Source organism: Vicugna pacos, chromosome 10 (assembly GCF_048564905.1).
Source record: "Vicugna pacos chromosome 10, VicPac4, whole genome shotgun sequence".
Classification (NCBI taxonomy): domain Eukaryota; kingdom Metazoa; phylum Chordata; class Mammalia; order Artiodactyla; family Camelidae; genus Vicugna; species Vicugna pacos.
Genome location: NC_132996.1, coordinates 25,644,614 through 25,663,445, shown reverse-complemented (window position 1 = coordinate 25,663,445; position 18,832 = coordinate 25,644,614). Strand labels below are relative to the sequence as shown.

The 18,832-nt window shown below is 53.2% G+C and overlaps 1 protein-coding gene across 2 annotated transcripts; it reads left to right on the top strand.

The window, feature by feature from the left end:
* Positions 1 to 9,133: 9,133 nt before the first annotated feature.
* Positions 9,134 to 18,062, top strand: SERPINH1 (serpin family H member 1). Of its 2 annotated transcripts, XM_072969182.1 has the most exons (6): positions 9,166 to 9,324; positions 10,823 to 10,866; positions 13,412 to 14,066; positions 15,372 to 15,470; positions 15,583 to 15,815; positions 17,053 to 18,062. In XM_072969182.1, exons 3-6 carry the CDS (start codon positions 13,445 to 13,447, stop codon positions 17,353 to 17,355), a joined length of 1,257 nt encoding a protein of 418 aa, XP_072825283.1. In that variant the 5' UTR covers positions 9,166 to 9,324; positions 10,823 to 10,866; positions 13,412 to 13,444; the 3' UTR covers positions 17,356 to 18,062. The 2 variants fall into 2 exon arrangements, with proteins under 2 accessions (XP_072825282.1, XP_072825283.1); XM_072969181.1 differs by lacking the exon at positions 10,823 to 10,866 and having other exon boundaries at positions 9,134 to 9,324.
* The last annotated feature ends 770 nt before the right edge of the window (positions 18,063 to 18,832 follow it).

The window sequence follows — 18,832 nt, the reverse complement described above, 5'->3', positions numbered from 1 at the left end:
CTCAGCACAGAGCCTGGCTCAAAATAGTTGCTCAGGAAAAATTGGCTTTGAGTGAAAATGAGTGGCCTGCCAGTGTTTGGAATTCTATGTCAACATGATGCCTTTGTCAAGTCTTTCTGTCTCGAGAAGGGCCTTGGTAAAACCCCTGTGGGTGTAACCCTGTAGCAAGAATCCATCTCTGGAAATGCTCAGTGGCATTTTCAGAGGTGGCAGAGCCAGCTCTGTGGGCATGGGGCCAGCTCGTTCCCCGCACACCTCCCCTGGGACACTGCAGCAGACCCAGGGGACAGGGCAGACTTCTGGCAGGATGCGGGGATGGGCCAGTGCTGTGGGCGTGGATGAAGGCAGAGAGGGCCCTCTGTCGGGATTTTGGTATCAAGGTAGCCTCATATCTACTCTGTGCTGCCCTGGCCCATGGCCTGTCACTGACCCATCACTCACTGCACAAGCTGCGCTGAGCTCCGTTTCTGGGCCGAGCTCCGTGCTGGGTGACTCCTAGCCTCAGGGACTCACAGTCTTATTTCCATAACCAGGCTTCCTGCTTTGTTCCTGGGACCAGGTTTGTCTAGATTTGCAGCTAAGATTCTTTCTGGCACTCAGTCCCACTCCTGCCAGTCTTCCAGGGCTAAAACCCTGTGTCAGGGAGCTTGAGGAAGCTGCCCATGGGTCCCTGAGCCTCAGCCCATGGTGATCCCTTTAGATCACCAATTATTTCCTGGAACTCTCTCCCCGCTGGCTACCCCTTGTCCAGATCCTCCTTCTTCATGGCTTTGACACTGGTCCTAGGCAGGGTTAACAAAGAATCAACTTATAGGCAGTGCCCAAGATGGGGACAACTCTGAGTCCTGGGCATCAGTGATGCCAGTGTGAGCCTCTCCAGTTGGCTGCAGCGGACAGAACCCCAGATCCCAAGCAGGGAAACCTGGCTTCAAATCCAGGCTCCATCATTCCTGGGCTGTTTGAGGCTCAATTTCCTCATCTGTGAATTGGGAATTAAAATGCCTGCCTCACAGCAGGGTTACAGAGTTAACAGAGAATGTGAAAGCTCCCAGCACATAGTGGGCATCCATACATGCCAGGTCCCCTTCTCCTGTGCTTGGTTTGGGAGCCCAGACTAGTCAGCTGTGCCCCTGATGATCCCCTTCCTCCTCCCAACTTCTGAGTTCTTTTTTGTGACTCTCTGTCCCAGTGAAAGAAATGGGGAAACTGAAGCTCAGAGGGATAGTTGCTCGAAGTCATACGGAGTCAGAGGCTGAGCACAGATGGACCCCAGGACCTGACTCTCGGCCTGGGCTCTGCAGGTGCACAGTTCTTCCCCTCACATCTCCCCATCTGGCCTTGGGAATGCTGAGCCTGAGAAGGACTGCTGTATCAGCAGCACCCTGCACAGAGCTGAGGGCTCCGGGTGCTTCCATGAAAGGCGTGTTTCCCTCCTGAGTCAGAGCAGACCCAGAAAAGACAGCTCCAGCCCGCCCTGAGAGCCAGTCCCTCCTCCCCGCTGGAACCTCTGGGCAGTGGCCAGCACAGCTGCATCCTCTCAGCAGGGCCTGCAATGATAGGCCCACGTTGCATCAGCTCAGCCTGTCCCTGGGCCGGCTCCAGCCTGCCAGCCAATGGGGCTGGGCCCAGTGTACAGATCCCGGCACTGACCTACCCACCCGCCACGGAATCACCACGTGGCCTGGGCCTCCCTCAGCATTCTCAGCAAGGGAGGAGGGATGGAGGGCACTGCGGCTCCATCGCATCCAGCATGGCCTTCCTCCCTCTGCTCCTGCCCCTCCACCCCGCTCCCTAACAGGCCCTGCCAGCTCCTCCTCCTAGATTCGCCCTCCTGGAGGAGGCAGAGGTTTCCCCCTCCACCCGGCATGGGCCTGTTTCTCCCCAGCCTCTGTTCTTCTCACCCTCCGTACCTGCTCTTACCCACACGGCCCATCCCATGGCATCCATTACTCTCCTGTGCCTTGACTCCCAAACTGTCCTCTTCAGCCTGGCCTCCTGTCCCGAGGGCCATACTCATGGATGCTGCAGCCTCCCAGCTACTCCAATCTACCGACAATGGAGCTTACCGCCTGCCCCTAGAGTCTCCATCTCAGAGAGGGGACTGTGTGCCACCCGTTTACCCAGGCCAGACCCTCAAGAGTCCTCTTTCCTCCTTTTCCTTGGCCCACCATGCCCCAGTCCACTGCTGAGTCCTCTTAGCCCCATGGCCCCTGCCTGGGTCCAGGACCAGCATCTTGCTCTGGGTTATTGTGACATTCTCCTCTCTGGCCTCCCTCTGTCACTCTCCACTCAGCAGGCACAGAACTTTCAAAACTCCAATGTGACCCTGTCACCTCCCTGCTAAACTGCCTTCAGGAGGGACCCCGAGCTCCTGCAAGACTGACCGGCCTGGCCATCTTCTTGGCCATCTTCTGCAGCTCTGCCCACACATAATTTTGTCCCCTCGCATGGTGACCTTTGTCAGGTTTGCTTCCCATGAAATCCTGTCACAATCCAGCCCATTTTAGCCTGAGATCTAAAACCTGTGGGGGTGGAAAATGTCAGGCCTGGCCAGATGGGCTCCAGCCCCAGTCTCCCCAGAGCTGCAGGGCAGGGGCCTGAGTCCCAGACCCCATCACGCCCAGGATTCCCCAGCCCCTTCTCAGACGTGGACTGACAACGATAAACTGTGTTAATCCATTTAAGAGTATTTCCTTCTGGCCTTCTTCTATGAATAGTATACATATCTCTCTACATCTTTAACTAATACATATTCATTGGGAAAAAAACCCCTCCAAATAGTAGAAATGTTTTAAAAATTAGTTGGAAATCGCCTAATAAGATTTGCCTTTTTGGTGAAATGTGAACACCCTCCCACACATTTGTGCCTGTGCGCATAGAATTTTCGTACACATGCTGCTTTATAAGCTGCTCCATTCTAATCCACCAATCCATCGTGCTACCTTGTTCTGCTTGAGGATTAAAATGGCTTCTGCCTTGATGGTGGCTGCCAATAGTCCTTCCCTTACTGACATTGCATCTAATTTTTGGTTCTTATAAATGAGACATAATGAACATACTTGTACGTGTATCTGTGCTTATATTTTAATTTTTATTAATTTATTTTTATTTTGGGGGGAGGTAATTAGGTTTTTATTTATTTATCTTCAGTGAGGATACTGGGGATTGAACTCAGGACCTTGTGCATGCTAGGCACACACTCTGCCACTGAGCTATACCTTTCCCCCAATACGTACATTTTAAAAAGTCATTTCCTTAGGCTAAATTCCTAAAAGAATATATTTTTTACCAAAAATAAATAATTTAAAATTTTTAAAATGTGTAAATAGGTAATGCATTCATATAGTCCCCAAATTCATACCAGATGAAAGGTAAGTCTCGCTCCTCCCCCTGTCAATCTCACATCCAGTCCTTCCCGGGCCAGCAAGGAATGCTACCAGTTTCTATCCACCTGCTGGGACAGTCTGTGCAGATCTAAGTAATACTCTCCTTCACTTCTCTCTCTAATTCTGAGATCAAATCAATATCAGGACATAAAGAGCTTCCTCATTTTTTGCTTTTCCCAGCTTTGTGGTATTCCCAACCCCTACTGATGAACTCTTGGGTTGATTCCAATTTTTGCGATTACAAACAATGTTGCAGGAACTATTCAGCTCATATCTTTAGAGCTACCAGTGCAAAATGTCTTCCAGGAAGGATGTGCCCATTTCTCCTCCTGCCAACAGTGCAGATGAACCCTGCTTCCTATTTAAAAATCAAACTCTTCAGATCTTCCAGATCCTGCTCATTTCTGCATGTTAACAGATGAGGAAACAGAGGCACAGAGAGATGCAGTGACTTTCCAAGGTCACTGGCTGAGCGGTGGGGCCCAGACTTTTTGCCTCTTGGGCTGGGTTCTTCCCCCTTTGCCAGGCTGCTGTCCTTGGCCTGTCCCTCCTCCTGAGAGTATGCACTCCAGCCCTTTGCTATCCTCACGTGAATGTGCAAGGCCAGGTGTGAGTGGAACTGACAGGACAGTGCTCAGAGGACAGAGCACGAATGGTCAAAGGTGGTTTCTTAAGATTAGGTAGGATCTGGCCAGGTGATAAGAGGTGAGCAGAGTGTGGAGCGGAGATCCTAACGTCATGTAAAGTTCTCAAAGTGCCCTCCAATTTGTTGTTTCATCTGTACTTCTCATCATTCTCCAGATTATCATTTTTATTTTGCAGAGAGGGGGCTATACTGTGGGTACGTAGCTAAAACATAGCAGAACTGGGCCAGGATCCCAGGTCTCCTGACCCCTACCCAAGCCAGGGCTTCTTGTGTCCCATAGCACTGGGGCACTGCACTGGGCTGAAGCAGATTAGGGCTGGGGAGGAGTTGGGGTGGTCAGAGTCGAGGGGCCCTTTTCTGAGTGTCAGGGATACTAAGACAGGGAGGGCAGCCCTGCAGCTGATCTGGGCATCACTCTTGTTACAGCTGTCAGTGTCACCTGGGCGACAGGGTGGGTGGAGAGGCAACAGAGGAAGAGAAAAGGAAAGGTGGTATTTAACAGCCATCCAACCACCCCTCCAGCATTCCAGGCCTGGCTCTGCAGGCAGCTGGAGCCATTTCCATAGCTGCCAGAGGAGGCCTGGGAGAGGGAGGCTGGCAGAAGGGAGCTCCCAGTTCACCCAAAATAAAATGTGCTTCATACTTCCCAAACCTGAGCCTTCTTAAATGTATCCTTCCTTGCATTGACCCTAAGAAGGCAGAGAGTCTCAGCTCAGGAGTACCAAGGACCTGCACTTGCAAATTGGCTTGCCTGATGCAAGGTATTGAAGGCAACAAAGGGGCTTGGACTTTCTCCACGGGCCACTGGGAGCCACGGAAGGGTTTGGAGCTGGTGCCATGGATAGAGCCCTGGGCCGGGGACAGGAGCCCTGTCCTGTGTTCTGCACCTGGCTCATTCCATTCCCCAGTGGGAACTACAGCCTTGCTTTGTCGGGTCTGGGGCACTCCACAGTGGTAGATGCTCAAGAAACACCTGCAGGTTTCAGGGTGAAGGCAGGGGAACATCAACTAGCAGGGAGTGAGGCAAGGAGAAGTAACGCCTTTTCATTTTACAAGTGGAAACTGAAACCCAGAGAGGGGAAGTGACTTCCCCGAGGTTTTACAGCTAATAAGGGGTAAAGAGAGTGGAATTCTGACTTTTGGGCTGTGCCCTTGCCCCTGCCTCTTGAGTTGAGTCTGTACCTGTGTATAGGTACCCATGAGGCATCTGTGCCACGTGTGATGTATTTGTGTTGCTAGTGAGTTATGCAAATGTGTGTATGTGGATTGCATGAAGGAGCTGCAGTGGGTGGTTAGACACATGTGTGTCGGCAGTGTCATGTGTCAAGGGGCGTGTGTCTCCTGGGTGTTGTGTCTGGAGTGGCCTCAGCACCAGGAGGACTGCAGGAGGTTGGGGGTGGGGCCTGCTCTGGGAGGAGGAGGGAGGAACCATGTGTCCGCCCATCCCCCACCGGCCTCCCACCCTCCAACGTGGCAGCTCACAGGACAGCCCTTCCGTCAGAAGGCCCCACACTCCACGAGAGAATCAGAGATTGCCAAAATTGCGTTTCCCTGACTCATGCTTGGGGCTGCGAGCACATTCTTGGCTCTTGGACAGCATCTCAAAGGAGCACTGCCAGTGGCGGCCCTGGCTTCCCAGGAAGAGGGCCCACCATGGGCTGGTTATTGGAGCCTTTTTTGGCCACATTTTTATCCCGTGTAAAAAGAAGAAAGGGAAGACACTGCCTTCCGATTAACAACCTATAATTAAAAGTGAGATATTGTTTAGGGTGACTGGCATAGGGCCTGACCACAGCAAAGTGCCCCATGAATGTCACTTCCTTGTCCTCTCCCTGCCCCTCCTCTCCATCTTCCCATGGACAAAGGTTCAAATCCCAGTTTTGACTGCAACTTGCTGTCTGGCCTCGAACATGCCACTTAGCCTCCTTGAACCTTGGTTTCCTCGTGTTTAAAATGGAACCATTTACCTAAGGGTATTAAATATGATAATGTAAATGTGCTGGGCACTTAAATAACATGTTCCTTTTTGTCTTAGGAGTCTATAGGGTGAGGACTGCCTCAATCTAGTCATTGGGGCTAAAGAGAGCCGTTTCTGCAGTACCTGCAGAACTGGGCCTGCCTACATGCCTGGGTCAGTAAGAAGACATGTGGGAGAAAGATGGCTGGGGTCCAGAGCATGGGCTCTGGCCCAGCTCTACCACTGAATTGCTGTGTGACCTTGGGCAAATCCCTGCTCCTCTCTGGGCTTATTGTCGTCTCTGTATAGTGTGGATGCAGTTGGATTCCACGGTTTTTTATTTCCTGCTGCCCATACCTTTTGGGACCTAGAGGATTTCTAGCTGAGCCCCTCTGGGAGAAGGGGGTGGGGGTGGGCAGGCACTGGAGGAATCCAGATCTGAAATGCTGGAGAATTTGTCTGCATTTCACACTCTTTCTTCCCTCCCAAGAGAGTGCTTTTTCCAGAAAGTGCAGCCTCCGAGTGTGGGGGAAGGGTTGCAGTCTGCAGGGCTTGGGCTGGGCTCAGAGCTAAGAATAATGTGGCAAAGGCTCTTGAAAGTTTTTTGCTGATCTTGGAAATTTAAAGGAGCCGTTGCCTTTCTTTCTTCAGGGAGGTTGCAGGGAGGAAGTGCTTGGAGTCCAGCAGACTCAGGCAGCCACTTTCCACCCCTCACTCACTGGCCATCCCTCACTCACACTGTGTGCTGGGTACTGAGGACTCAGAGAGAGAAGAAATCTCTGCTTGTCTAAAATCTCCAATGACATTCAGTAACAATACAATGTGATGACACAGAGATAATCAGCAGGATCCCATAGAGGAGGCTTCTGACTCAGTCTGAGCTACAGAAGCAGTCTGGCCAGGCTGGTAGAGGGTCTCCAGACCCAGCCCCCTCCCTAGGTCTCAGCTTCCCCTTTTGTAAATGGAAGGCATTGGTCCTTTCTACTCTGACCCTTCCAGGATGGGTTTATCTAACATTGCAAGCATAAGCCTCAGTTTACCCTTCCCCCTCAGGGCAGTTACTGAGAGTCATAGCTCTCAGCTTCCCCCTAAAGTTCTGGTGAGGCCTCAGAGAGCTAAGAGATGGAAGAGTGTGGAATAAAGGAAATTTCTGTGGGATTTTGACAACTGGACCTGCTAGAAATCAAGGCGAACCTCTCCTTCATTCCACCAGCTCTGATGGCCCCTTAGCTCACTGGCCAATTACCAACTGACCACCAAGATAGAGGTGAGGGGTGGGGTCAAGGGTGGGGTCTGGCCTGGGACCCAGGTGGTTTTCTCTAATAGCAAGGACTTATCCTTAAAAGCAATACACAGCTGAGACAAGGGGATGTCCATGAAAACCATGACAGTCATGCAAAAGAGATGGACGCTGCCCTGAGGCTTTTGAGAGATTCTGTCGATGACTGGACCATTTCTAAGAAAAGATTCTGGGCTGCCTCCGAGGGAGGTGAGCTCCCTGTTCCTGGAGGTGCCTGGGTGCTTGCTTTTTCGGAATACTGCAGAGAGGACTTCTGCCTGGGGAGGCAGACAGGAATCCATGACCTCTGAGATGCCTTGCAGCCTGAAGTCCTCAATACTTTAATTCCAAGATTCTTTGACTGAGATTTAACATTCAAAGATTCCTTACATGGATTCAAGGATTCCATGGGGCTTTGAGTAAGACATATTCTATGATGATCATCTTAGGATTTAAATAACCTCTGATTCTTTGATGCTGATTCAGAGTCTAAAGCTCTTGGGATCTAAGATTTCCTACAGCCCTTGTAATCAGCCTTCGAAAATCAGTAGTCTAACCCAGACTGAGAAGTTAGTCACCACTGCCAGGTGGGAATGGCCAGAAAGGGCCCTCCCCTTACCTTTGCTACCAGGGACCCAGATGATTCATCTACTGGGTGTTGGCCTTCATTTGCTCCCCAAGATCCATAGATGCACCTGGAATAAAGAAGATACTCAGCATAGTTTGTTGACTGACTGAATGAACAAGTGAGTGAAATGTCTCTCTATTCTATCCCCTCATCTCTATACTGGGCCTATCTGCTATCTATCATTTCACTACTGAAGAAGATTTGGGGGAGCAAGGAGGGTATCCTAAATAATCTTCTGCCCTCTTGTTTTCCCTACTAACATGCACCTACGCCCATTAGAATGTACATCCTGAGGGCAGGGACTTTGTCCTCTTCTCAGCCATGTCTTCAGCACCTAGAACAGAAGTGAATACCCTAGCTTAGCTCAGAGCTCAAGCAGCTATCAGTTGTGCGAGGGTGGGATGAGAGGAGCTGATAGTGAGACCTGAACCTGAGGGAGGGGACCTAGACAGGGAGTGGGCAGGGATAACCAAAGACAGACAGACAGAGAGGGGAAGGAAGCAAAGAATGACATTTCACAAAGGAACTGAGGCCCAGAAAGGAAAGTAACTTGTTTAGGGTCACACAGCATATTACTTAGTGGACAGCCAAGGTTTTCCTTCCTGTGCAACCCTCTAGGCCCAGCCAGACCAACTGATGTTCCCTTGGTCTCTCCAAGACGTTCCTGGGTGAGAGTCAGGTACTGGGACTGGTCCAACCCCTCTCCCTGTCAGGGTAGTCACTGAGGTTGAGTGCCAAGGTGTTCGGGATAAACTGAGGATGAAGAAGGGTGCTGCCTCCCAACCTCTGACCACTTCCCCTGAGACAAGGAGGTGAGCCCTGATTGAGGAGGTGTATGGGGGACCCAGTTAAGTTTCAGCTTGAAAATGGAGGATTGGATCCACTTGGGGAAAGCGGTGCTGGGAGGAATGGATGTGTGCTCAGTGGTTTATGCAAACAGCCTTGGGGTGTGAGTGGGCTCCTCTCTGGAGAGCTGGACCCTTGGAGCCTTGTGTGCTCTCCAGCTCAGCAGTTCAAACTCCCACAAGGGTGCGGAGTCTCAGCTGAGCCGAAGGACGCCCGCGCGCTCTGCAGTCGCGGGGTTCCCAGGCACCCAGCCTCAAGGCTGGGGCTCCCAGGGCGCAGCCACCCCGTCCGATGATGGGGGCAGTAGGACCCAGGGGCCAGATCGCCCGCAGAGGGAGGGGGCGGGAGCCAGGGCGGTTTAGGGGAGGTCTTTGGCTTTTTTTTTTTTTTTTTTTTTTGGCGGAGCCGGGGCGCCCTCCGGAAGCTTTTCCAACTTTCCAGAAGTTTCTCGGGACGGGCGGGAGGTGGGGTAGGGGGACGCCATATATAGATCTGGAGATCGGGGGCGCGGCGAAGAGGGGAATCCGTTCTCGGCTCGACTGAGACTCTGTCTGCGGTGCCCGCGCCAGCCCAGCCCGCCAGGTGAGGGGCGCGGGGACCGGCCCGGTGGGGCGGGAGCGGCCAGGGGAGCGGCAGCAGCTTTGGGGGTGCTCAAAGGCATAAGGGCGGCAAGCGGCCGCCGGGAGGGTTTAGGGTCCAAACTAAAGCCCTTAAACTGGAGTCCCTGGCACTTCGGTGGCTGCTGGAAGGTTCAGGATCGAGAACCCGGGGCCAGATGGTGATGGCAGAACGAGCCTGAGGGGTAAGGCAGAGATCAGAGCCGGGACGGGGAATTGAGGGACTCAGAGGACCCGGAAAGAGTGCAGGGTTCCCTAGAAGTCGGGGGCAGGGGTGGTGATGGCAGAGAGGGAACAGTGGGGCTGGGGGCCAGGATGCTGGGTTCATCCATCTGCAGAATGAAGGAGGGAGGAGATGGGGTCTGGAGTCCCCTCCAGCAGGGACAGGGAGGCCAGGCCAGCTCTGCTGTTCAGGGTGTTTCCAGTTGTGGGCTGAGGCCTAGGTGCCAGTGGACCAATCTCCTCACAGGCCTGTTGGGGGGCATCTGAGCCTCCTGAGGTAGGGTGGTAGTAAAGGAGGTGAAATAGTCTTGACTTTTCCTGGGGGGCCAGTTTTGGCTTTTGGGGTCCCCATGGTTGGGAGGCATCACCCATGGCGGCTCCATTTCTGATCAGCAGCCTGCATGTGTAGGTCATGGCAGCTAAAGGTGGACTTGGCCAGTACCAGTGTCCCCCATCTCCCTCCAAAAAGGGAGTGAGGAGTCAGCCAGGTCTGCATACCCCCACAGAAGGGAAGATGGGGAGCTGCCTAGAAAGCTTTGAGTCGCCCACTCTAATTCTGTCCACTGCCACCTGGTTCCTGGAGTAACTGCAGGGTTAAGGCTACTTCCAGAGGCCGGGGTTCCCTGCCCCCCAGCTTAGAGACATTCCTGAGGCGGCTGGAGTGGAGGGAGAAGAATGAAACTGCTTCCAGCACTGCCAGAAGGCCTGGCCCCTCCTCTTCCTGGGTTTCCGGCTGGTCCCTCTGGTCTGCAGGGCCCGAATGGAGGCCAGAGGAGTATCGGGTGCCTTTGGTTCCCTGCAAGTCTCCGGCTGGGACCACACCCTCCTGTCCTCAGATGGTTCATCTGCCCATCCCCCTTTCCTGAGGGCTCCTGGTTTTCTCCTTTTGTCTCTGGTCACCGGGATTCCCAGCAGAAATGTTTTTTTACTGGCTGTGTAACAAGACACCACCTCCAGCCCTTAGGAGGGGCTCTGTGGGAGTTTTCTGGGAGGAAGGAGCCCTGTGCTAGGAGGCCTGAGCCGCACTGATCCCTGCGGGACTGGGGGTGGCTCTCTGTGCCTCTCTGGCCTCATTTCTCCCACTGTACAGTGAAGTGGATGACCTCCAAATTATGCCTTCCTTCTGCCAGGGACAGTGCAGACTGGGGTCCCATATGGGGGCTGGGCCTTCCCAGGCCCCTCCTCACTACCAACCCAGCTCTGCCCTATCCCATCCTCCTCACTCTTCTGTTTTCTTTCAGAATGAAAAAGGCAGGCACTGACCTCCTCCTGAGGCAGTTTCAAGGTACTTTAGATCTCCTCAAGGGTTTGAGACCCTCTCTGGTGGCCCTCCTAGCATCTGCTTCCCATCTCTTTTACAAAAATCTGGAATCCAGTCTCGACAGTCTGGCTAGCTGTTGGGCATAGCCCTTGGTTCTGTGATTGTGTATTTTTCTTTGTGGGACTATAAATCATCTAACCTTGGCCTAAGGGCTGGGATTTCTCTAACACAGGCTGGGCTGTGGGAGGCTGGCTTGCTTGCAATGACTTGCCTTCCTCCATTCCTGCTGCTGGGTTTTAACAGGGGAGCCCTCTTCCAGAGCTGTGCATCTCCCTGCAGAGACCAGTGTTGTGAGCTGGAGCTAGGGCCAGGGAGGCTCCATGGCACCCCCTGGGACCTGAACTCAGGCATCCTGCTTCCTGGGCTGGAAGCTCCCCTCTGCTGGCTAGTGGAGATAATTTGATTTCCAGCCTGCCACGTCACTCAGAGCAGAAGCAGGAACGCAGGAACAGGAGCGCAGCTGTGCGGTTGCCTGAGGAATCCCAAACTAGTCGTTTGGAGCTTTTGCACAAAGCCCCTCCCAGCCCTTTGAGGTTCTGGTTGCCTAGGGGTGGGGGCTGTCAAGCTAGTGCCTGCCACGTGGCTGGGCTGTGAGCTGGGCTCCTAGACTATCTCTCAAGGGGATGCTGGTGGCCTCTGCAGAGGTCTAAGCTCTGGCATCAGCTGTTTGGGCTAAAGGCCTTTGAATAGGAGGATCATATGCCTGTTGTCCTGGCATAATAATTAGTAGTGTCCCATTTTACTGCCTTAAGTGTCCTTGTTTGTACAATAATTATATGGCCACTCTGCCTTTGAGGCTTCAGGCCTGGTGGGGAAGGGGCTAGGGCTGAGAGGAAGGCAGCCTGGGCCCTGAGATAACCCCTTCCCAATCCATTCAAGGTAAAACTCTGTCTTACCTCCGCAACCTGTCTTCTAGGCTATGGATCTCTCGCATACCTTCCCCCAGGCAGTTGTGGGCTCAATGGCCTTCCCTCCCTCCCCTACCTCTCCCCATGTACCTTTTACTTCTCCTTTGCACTGCACCTCCAAGGAGGTGGCAGCCCAGGAAGGGGGGGCTTGCCTGGGCTCACAAGATGGCTGCAGCAGTACAGTCTTCTGAAGAGCGGCCGGTGTTCCCCAGGCAGGCTGAAGTCCTGAGGATTGTCCACTAGGGTTCTGAGTTCTCTGTCTTCTTAAGGACCACGAGATGGGATCTGCCAGAGTAGTGGGATCCCAGCTTCTACCACAGTTCCTTCCAACCCTTCTTTGTGCCCTGTCATCTACCCTTCTGTCCTGCTGCATGAAAGTGGACTGTGGAAATAAGTCCACGTGGAGACTGTTCTGATGGGAGGCCACAGAGAGGAGAGAAGCTTGTCCTAGGGAGGGGCCACTGCTACTGCTGTGGTTTGGGGAGGGGTCCTGAGGGCAACCCTGAAGCCACAGAGCATATGGCCTGTGTGGCGATGACTGTCATGTGGGAGGGCAGAATGGAATCTGAGTTGGCCCCAACTTCCTGGGAGACCGAACACACACCTGGCCACCAGCCCTGGTGAAGGGGAGGGGTATCACTGTTCCTTTGAGCTGTGACTTACCCCCTCCCCCAGTATCCTTCCTTTCAGGAAACCTACCTCCCCCACATCCCAGTTTTTGTCCTGGGGATTTTACATCCGCTCCAGGGGCTGTGTGGGCAGATGGGCAGGCAAGTCTCTGCCAAGATAGAAGCCTCGGGCATGGAGACCTAGACCCTTCCAGCTTGGAAAAGGGAACTGAGGCTCAGAGAGGGGTAGACACACACACATGTGCACACATACAAACTCAAGGTCACCCTTAACCTTGGGGCAGCAGAGTAGAGCATCTGGGCTCTCCCATTTAATGAGTGAACCAACTGGTGACTCATTAACATCCCAAGGCAGAAGGAAAGGCGTGGAGGGAGGAGCAAGCCTATACCTCTGTCCGACATGACATCCTTTGTCTAGGTTCCTGAGTTTCATACAGACCCTCAGCCCATCCAGCACTTTTTTTTCCACTGGAAAAGGTCACCAGGGTTGCATGAGATCAGAGCTACTGTATACAAACTGAGGACCCTAGGTCTGGCCAAGTGGCCCTAGTTTCTGTTCATTCAGCAACAGCTGAGGCCTATTGTGTGCTAGGTGCTGGGGACATAGAGGGAAATCATACTGGCTAGGTTTCCTGTCCTTCTGGAGGTTACAGACTAGTTAGGGATGGAAATAGTACGTAATAAATGCTGAAGTCTAAATGTTGTAAGTTCAGTGCAGGAAATCAATAGGGCTGAGGTGGTGACTTACCTAGAACCCTGCTTTGGATAGGGAGTCAAAGAAGGCCTTTAAGAGAGTGGGCAGATGGAGACCTCCAATCTGGGCAACCCTGAGTTAGGTCTAGGCTCCCCAGAGCTCTGGGCGCCCTTGCTCCCATCTCCAGGGGACATGGTGGCAGCCAGAAGGCTAGGGATGGTTGTTGGGGAAGGAACGACTAGGGTTTCAGGGCCGCCCTCTCGCTTCTGCCCTCACAGGTCTTCGTGGTGCTCACAACCGGCCTCCCAGTCATGCGTGCCCTCCTGCTCATCAGCACCTGCTCCCTCCTGGCCACGGCCCTGGCCGCGGAGGTGAAGAAACCTGCGGCTGACGCAGCCGCTGTCACGGGGGAAAAGCTGAGCCCCAAGGCGGCCACACTGGCTGAGCGCAGCGCCGGCCTGGCTTTCAGCCTGTACCAGGCCATGGCCAAGGACCAGGCAGTGGAGAACATCCTGTTGTCGCCCGTGGTGGTGGCCTCATCGCTGGGGCTCGTGTCGCTGGGCGGCAAGGCGGCCACGGCGTCGCAGGCCAAGGCCGTGCTGAGCGCCGAGCAGCTGCGCGACGAGGAGGTGCACGCGGGCCTGGGCGAGCTGCTGCGCTCACTCAGCAACAGCACGGCGCGCAACGTGACCTGGAAGCTGGGCAGCCGCCTGTATGGGCCCAGCTCGGTGAGCTTCGCCGAGGACTTCGTGCGCAGCAGCAAGCAGCACTACAACTGCGAGCACTCCAAGATCAACTTCCGCGACAAGCGCAGCGCCCTGCAGTCCATCAACGAGTGGGCAGCGCAGACCACCGACGGCAAACTGCCTGAGGTCACCAAGGACGTGGAGCGCACTGATGGCGCGCTGCTGGTCAACGCCATGTTCTTCAAGCGTGAGTCCAGAGGGGCTGGGCGGGGAGGGCCCTTCTCTCCCTGGAGCCCCGCCCCTGGCAAGTCAGATCAGTGTTCCCGTGCCAAGCACCACGCTGCTGCTAACTCAGTCCTCACCTAACAACCTGTGGAGTAGGGGGAGGCCTTGTTAATGAACTCTTCTTACTTACCAGGGACTAGATTCAGAGAGGTGTAGCGTTGTATCTAAAGGAATGGGTCAGAGATGCACTCTCAGCCGAAGGACTCCGTATCATGTGCTCCTGCGGTGTTTCATTGCATCAAAGTGCTGTTGCTTGTCTTGGAATCAAATTCAGTAACTAACTCTGCCTCAGTAATGAGCTAGAGAAAAGCCTACCTGTGATCATGCCTAATACTCAAAGCAACTTTGGGGTCAGGTGGTATTCCCTTCATTTCACAGGTGAGGAAGCTCAGCTAGGAGGAGCAGAGTCCACACTCAGATCCAGGTGCTTTTTTTTTTTTGAGTAAATATAGATTTATTTAAAGAGATACATACTACATAGAGTATAGGCTGTTTCAGAAGGCGAGAGAAGGGCCATGAGGCGTGGGGGTTGAGTGCTTAGGTTAAAATAAAAGTAGATACACACTCCATAGACAGAGTGTGGGCCATAGACAGAGGATAAGGGAGCGAGGGTGGCCCAGGTGCGTCTTGAAGATTTGACTTGGGCTTAATGCGTATTTTTGAGTACCTGTATGGATAGCACTGTTCCTCTCACAGTATGCTGTGAGAATGAGGTGACCCCTCTTTTACAAATGAAGGGACCAAGGTAGGGGGGGTGAAAGGTCTTGCAGCCAATTGGTGGCTGAGTCCGAATTTGAACACAGGTCGGATGTGACATAGGGAAAGGCTCAGGTCATTGCACATACGCATGGTTTTTTGAGTCATTTTTTGGGGGGGACCACAAAGACAGGAGTTGCAGACAAGAATTAAGGGCAGTGTTGGCGCACAGACCTCAGTTAGATGGAATGGAAAGTCCAGCTCAACACATTGCCCAAATGCCTGACAGGTGTCAGGGCAGAGGTGGACATGGTGGTAGTTGAGCTGAAGATGGTCCTTCTGAAGGCATTCCCTATTGTGTGGAAACAGGCAGTCCCTGAGTGTAGAGAGTTGTATGTCCTGGGGCAAGACGCCCACCCGCTAAAGCAGGGAAGATGTACTCTGTGGGTTGTGGGCTGAGCCCTGAAGACTGGAACAAAGTCCTGTAGCAGGGATAAATCAGGGTATGCAGTTTGGGGGAGCATTTTCAGGGGGCATCTATTCCTGACTTTGTGTTCTACTTCCCATACAGCACACTGGGATGAAAGATTCCACCACAAGATGGTGGACAATCGAGGCTTCATGGTGACTCGTTCCTATACCGTGGGTGTCACCATGATGCACCGGACAGGTAGGTGCCTTGTAGAGTAGGTTGGGGGGCAAAGTGGAGGTCTGAGGGTGCCTGGGGCCTGGCCCACCCCCACCCCATGGCGTGCCCAGTGTCCTCTCTGCTCTCCTCCCAGGCCTCTACAACTACTATGATGACGAGAAGGAAAAGCTACAAATTGTGGAGATGCCCCTGGCGCATAAGCTCTCCAGCCTCATCATCATCATGCCCCACCATGTGGAGCCCCTCGAGCGCCTTGAAAAGATGCTGACCAAAGAGCAGCTGAAGATCTGGATGGGGAAAATGCAGAAGAAGGCTGTTGCCATCTCCTTGCCCAAGGGTGTGGTGGAGGTGACCCACGACCTGCAGGTGAGTGGTGGCCCAACTCAGAGGCCTGCAGGGCTTGCGGGGGGTAGAGCGCCTGGGGCACCCATTCACCAGCTCAGCAGGTCTGTCCTGAACCCTCTGGGTATCCAGGCAGTACTGGGCTCTGCCAGGGGAAGAGGCGTGGGCCTTGTCCTTGGGAAGAGGATGATAACGTCAGTAGCTAAATACAATTGAGCACGTGCTATATGCCAGGCACTCTTTTTAAGCACTTTGTATGTATTAAACTCTTAATCCTCAAAAATTTATTAGGTAGGACTATCAACCTTATTTTACAGATGAGGAAACAGGCTCAGAAAGGTGAAATAACTTACCCAAAGTCACATAGGCAATAATTCAGACATCTGGCACCAAGCCATGCCCTTAATCTTATGCTGTGCTATCTCTGAGTCTGAAGTGCCCCACAGTACAGGCCTGCCTCGTTTTATTGTGCTTCGGTACAGAGAGACAACCCTGAGGATGCAGTTTCAGGGAGGCTGTCGAATGGAGAGCAGGGTCGGGCATGCTAAGGGGTGAGGCTGCAATGCGAGCACAGTTTACGTGAAAGAGCTTGTATTTGCTTTCAGGGGCTATGGAAAGCCATGGAAAGGGGGTGTGTGTGTGTGTGTTTTAATTTTTTACTATGAAAATGTTTAAAAATATATTAATACAGAGATTAGTATAAGGAACCCTCATGTATCCATCACTTAACATCAACCATCATCAAGCAAACCCGAGAACATCATATCACTCTGGAAAGGTTTTAAGCCGCAGAGTGATGTGGTCATAGCTGTCCTTAGCTCAGTCCTTCTCAAACTCGAGTGTGTGGAGGATTACCTGAAGAGCTGGTTAAAAAAGGTTCCCTGACTGTGATTCAGTGGCTCTGGGCTGAAGTCAGGGGATGTGCATTTCCTATAAGCCCCCAGTAGTTGCCCTGGCTGGCTGTCCGCTACCCACACTTTGAGAAGCACAGGTCATGATTGCTCGGTGGGGTCAGGCATAAATTCTGCCTTTCCCCGCCGAGTCTTAGTTTCCTCATGTGTACAGTGGCAATCAGAAGCTCCTGCAGGTTTGTCATGAGTTTGATGTACTGTGCCATGTCTGGCATACAGCAAGTAGCCAGGGGGTGGTAACCTCTGCTCTGAGGATCAGATGGGAGGAGACAGTGGGCTGGGTGGATGGAGGATGAGGGTCTAGAAGCCTTGCCCACCGTGGCCTCACCAGCACCCACCTGGTCCTGCAGAAACACCTGGCTGGGCTGGGTCTGACTGAGGCCATCGACAAGAACAAGGCAGACCTGTCGCGCATGTCGGGCAAGAAGGACCTGTACCTGGCCAGCGTGTTCCACGCCACTGCCTTCGAATGGGACACAGATGGCAACCCCTTCGACCAGGACATCTATGGACGTGAGGAGCTGCGCAGCCCCAAGCTCTTCTACGCTGACCACCCCTTTGTCTTCCTGGTCCGAGATGCCCAGAGCGGCTCCCTGCTGTTCATCGGGCGCCTGGTCCGGCCCAAGGGTGACAAGATGCGAGACGAGTTGTAGGGCCCCAGGGTGGGCGCTAGGTGGCAGGGGGCAGTGGAAGGCTCCTGAGACACATGGGTGCTATGGGGGTCGGGGGCTGAGGTACCGACCTTGGACAGTCCCTGGGGTGGGGGTGGGAAAAAAGAGTGGGCTTCTGTGTGTCTGAGCAGACCTTCCCAGCCAGAAGTCACTCTGCTTGGACACGGGCCCATGATGCTGAGCCCAGAGACCCCACATCCTGTGGGAGCTGGGTAGTGGTTGTTGAGCCCTGCCCTCAGTCCTGGGGACCCAGCCTGCCTCAATCAGTGTTCATATTTATAGTCAAGTGCTTTCTCATTTGTGAGACGGCATCGAGTTGGGGGTTCAGCCAAGCCCTCTTGGAATGGGGATCCTCTTTTCCTGACACTACCACCACCTCAGCCCCCTCCCCAGATCTCCCCCAATTTTCTCCCAACTTCCCTCAACTATAAAACTAGGTGCTGCAGCCCCTGGGACAGGTACCCCCACAATGGCCCTGGCCTCAGAGAGGGGGTCGGGAAATAGCTCATGGTTTGTGGGGGGCACTCGGGCAAACTCTGGTCAGGCATCATGGGGATGAACATTTTTTTCCCTTTTATAGATTTTTCAAAGATGGGAAGGAAAGGGGGTAATTGAGCCTTTGTTGCTGTCAAACCAAGAACTTATTTGTACAATTTTTTTTTCAATAAAACTTTTCCAGTGAAATTTAATCAGAGCATGGAAGATGATTGGATCAGAAATTCCATGTCATTCTTCCTGGGGACAAGGACTCCTTCTGTTAAGCCACATTTGCTATAATAGTCCTTGTCAGGCCCTGAAATGCTGGCAGATAACTGCAGATAATACCACGCGGCAGGCCCACTATTTTGCCAAAACAATTTCCCAGTCAGCACACAGTGGGCCTGCCGCATGGTATTATCTGCACTTACCTGCCAGCATTTCCTCAGGGCTCCTGACATCACAGCTCAGGGAGGGAGAGGGCGAATGGGATTCATAGGATAGAAGTCCCATGGCCAGGGAGGCAGAGGAGCAAAGGAAACTGAATTTATGACCTTTCTCTGCTGCTTGCTGGCTGTGTGACTTTAGGCAGGTCACTCCCTCTCTCTGGGCCTCTCCAGCTTTCCTTTGCCAACAGCTCTGCCCTGGGGGTTGCTGGTCCAGGGAGGGAGCTGGGCCGTGCAGTTGGAGTCCTCCAAGGTGTGAATGGGGCCACAGATTCATTCCCATTATTACCATAAGGCAACATGACTGTTTGGAGCTCCCAAGTCTCCTGTGCTATAGACACAATAAATTATATCTATGCCCTCAGGAGGTGTCATCTAGAGGTAGAGACTTAGGGGCAGTGACAAGTATGCTCAGTACTCGCTGTGTTCCAGTCCCCTAAATCATTCTGTTCCCAGACGTGCCACTCATTCTGCCTCAGGGCTTTTGCCCTAGCTGTTCTTTCTGCCTGGCAAGTTGTTCTTCTAGATCTTTGTAA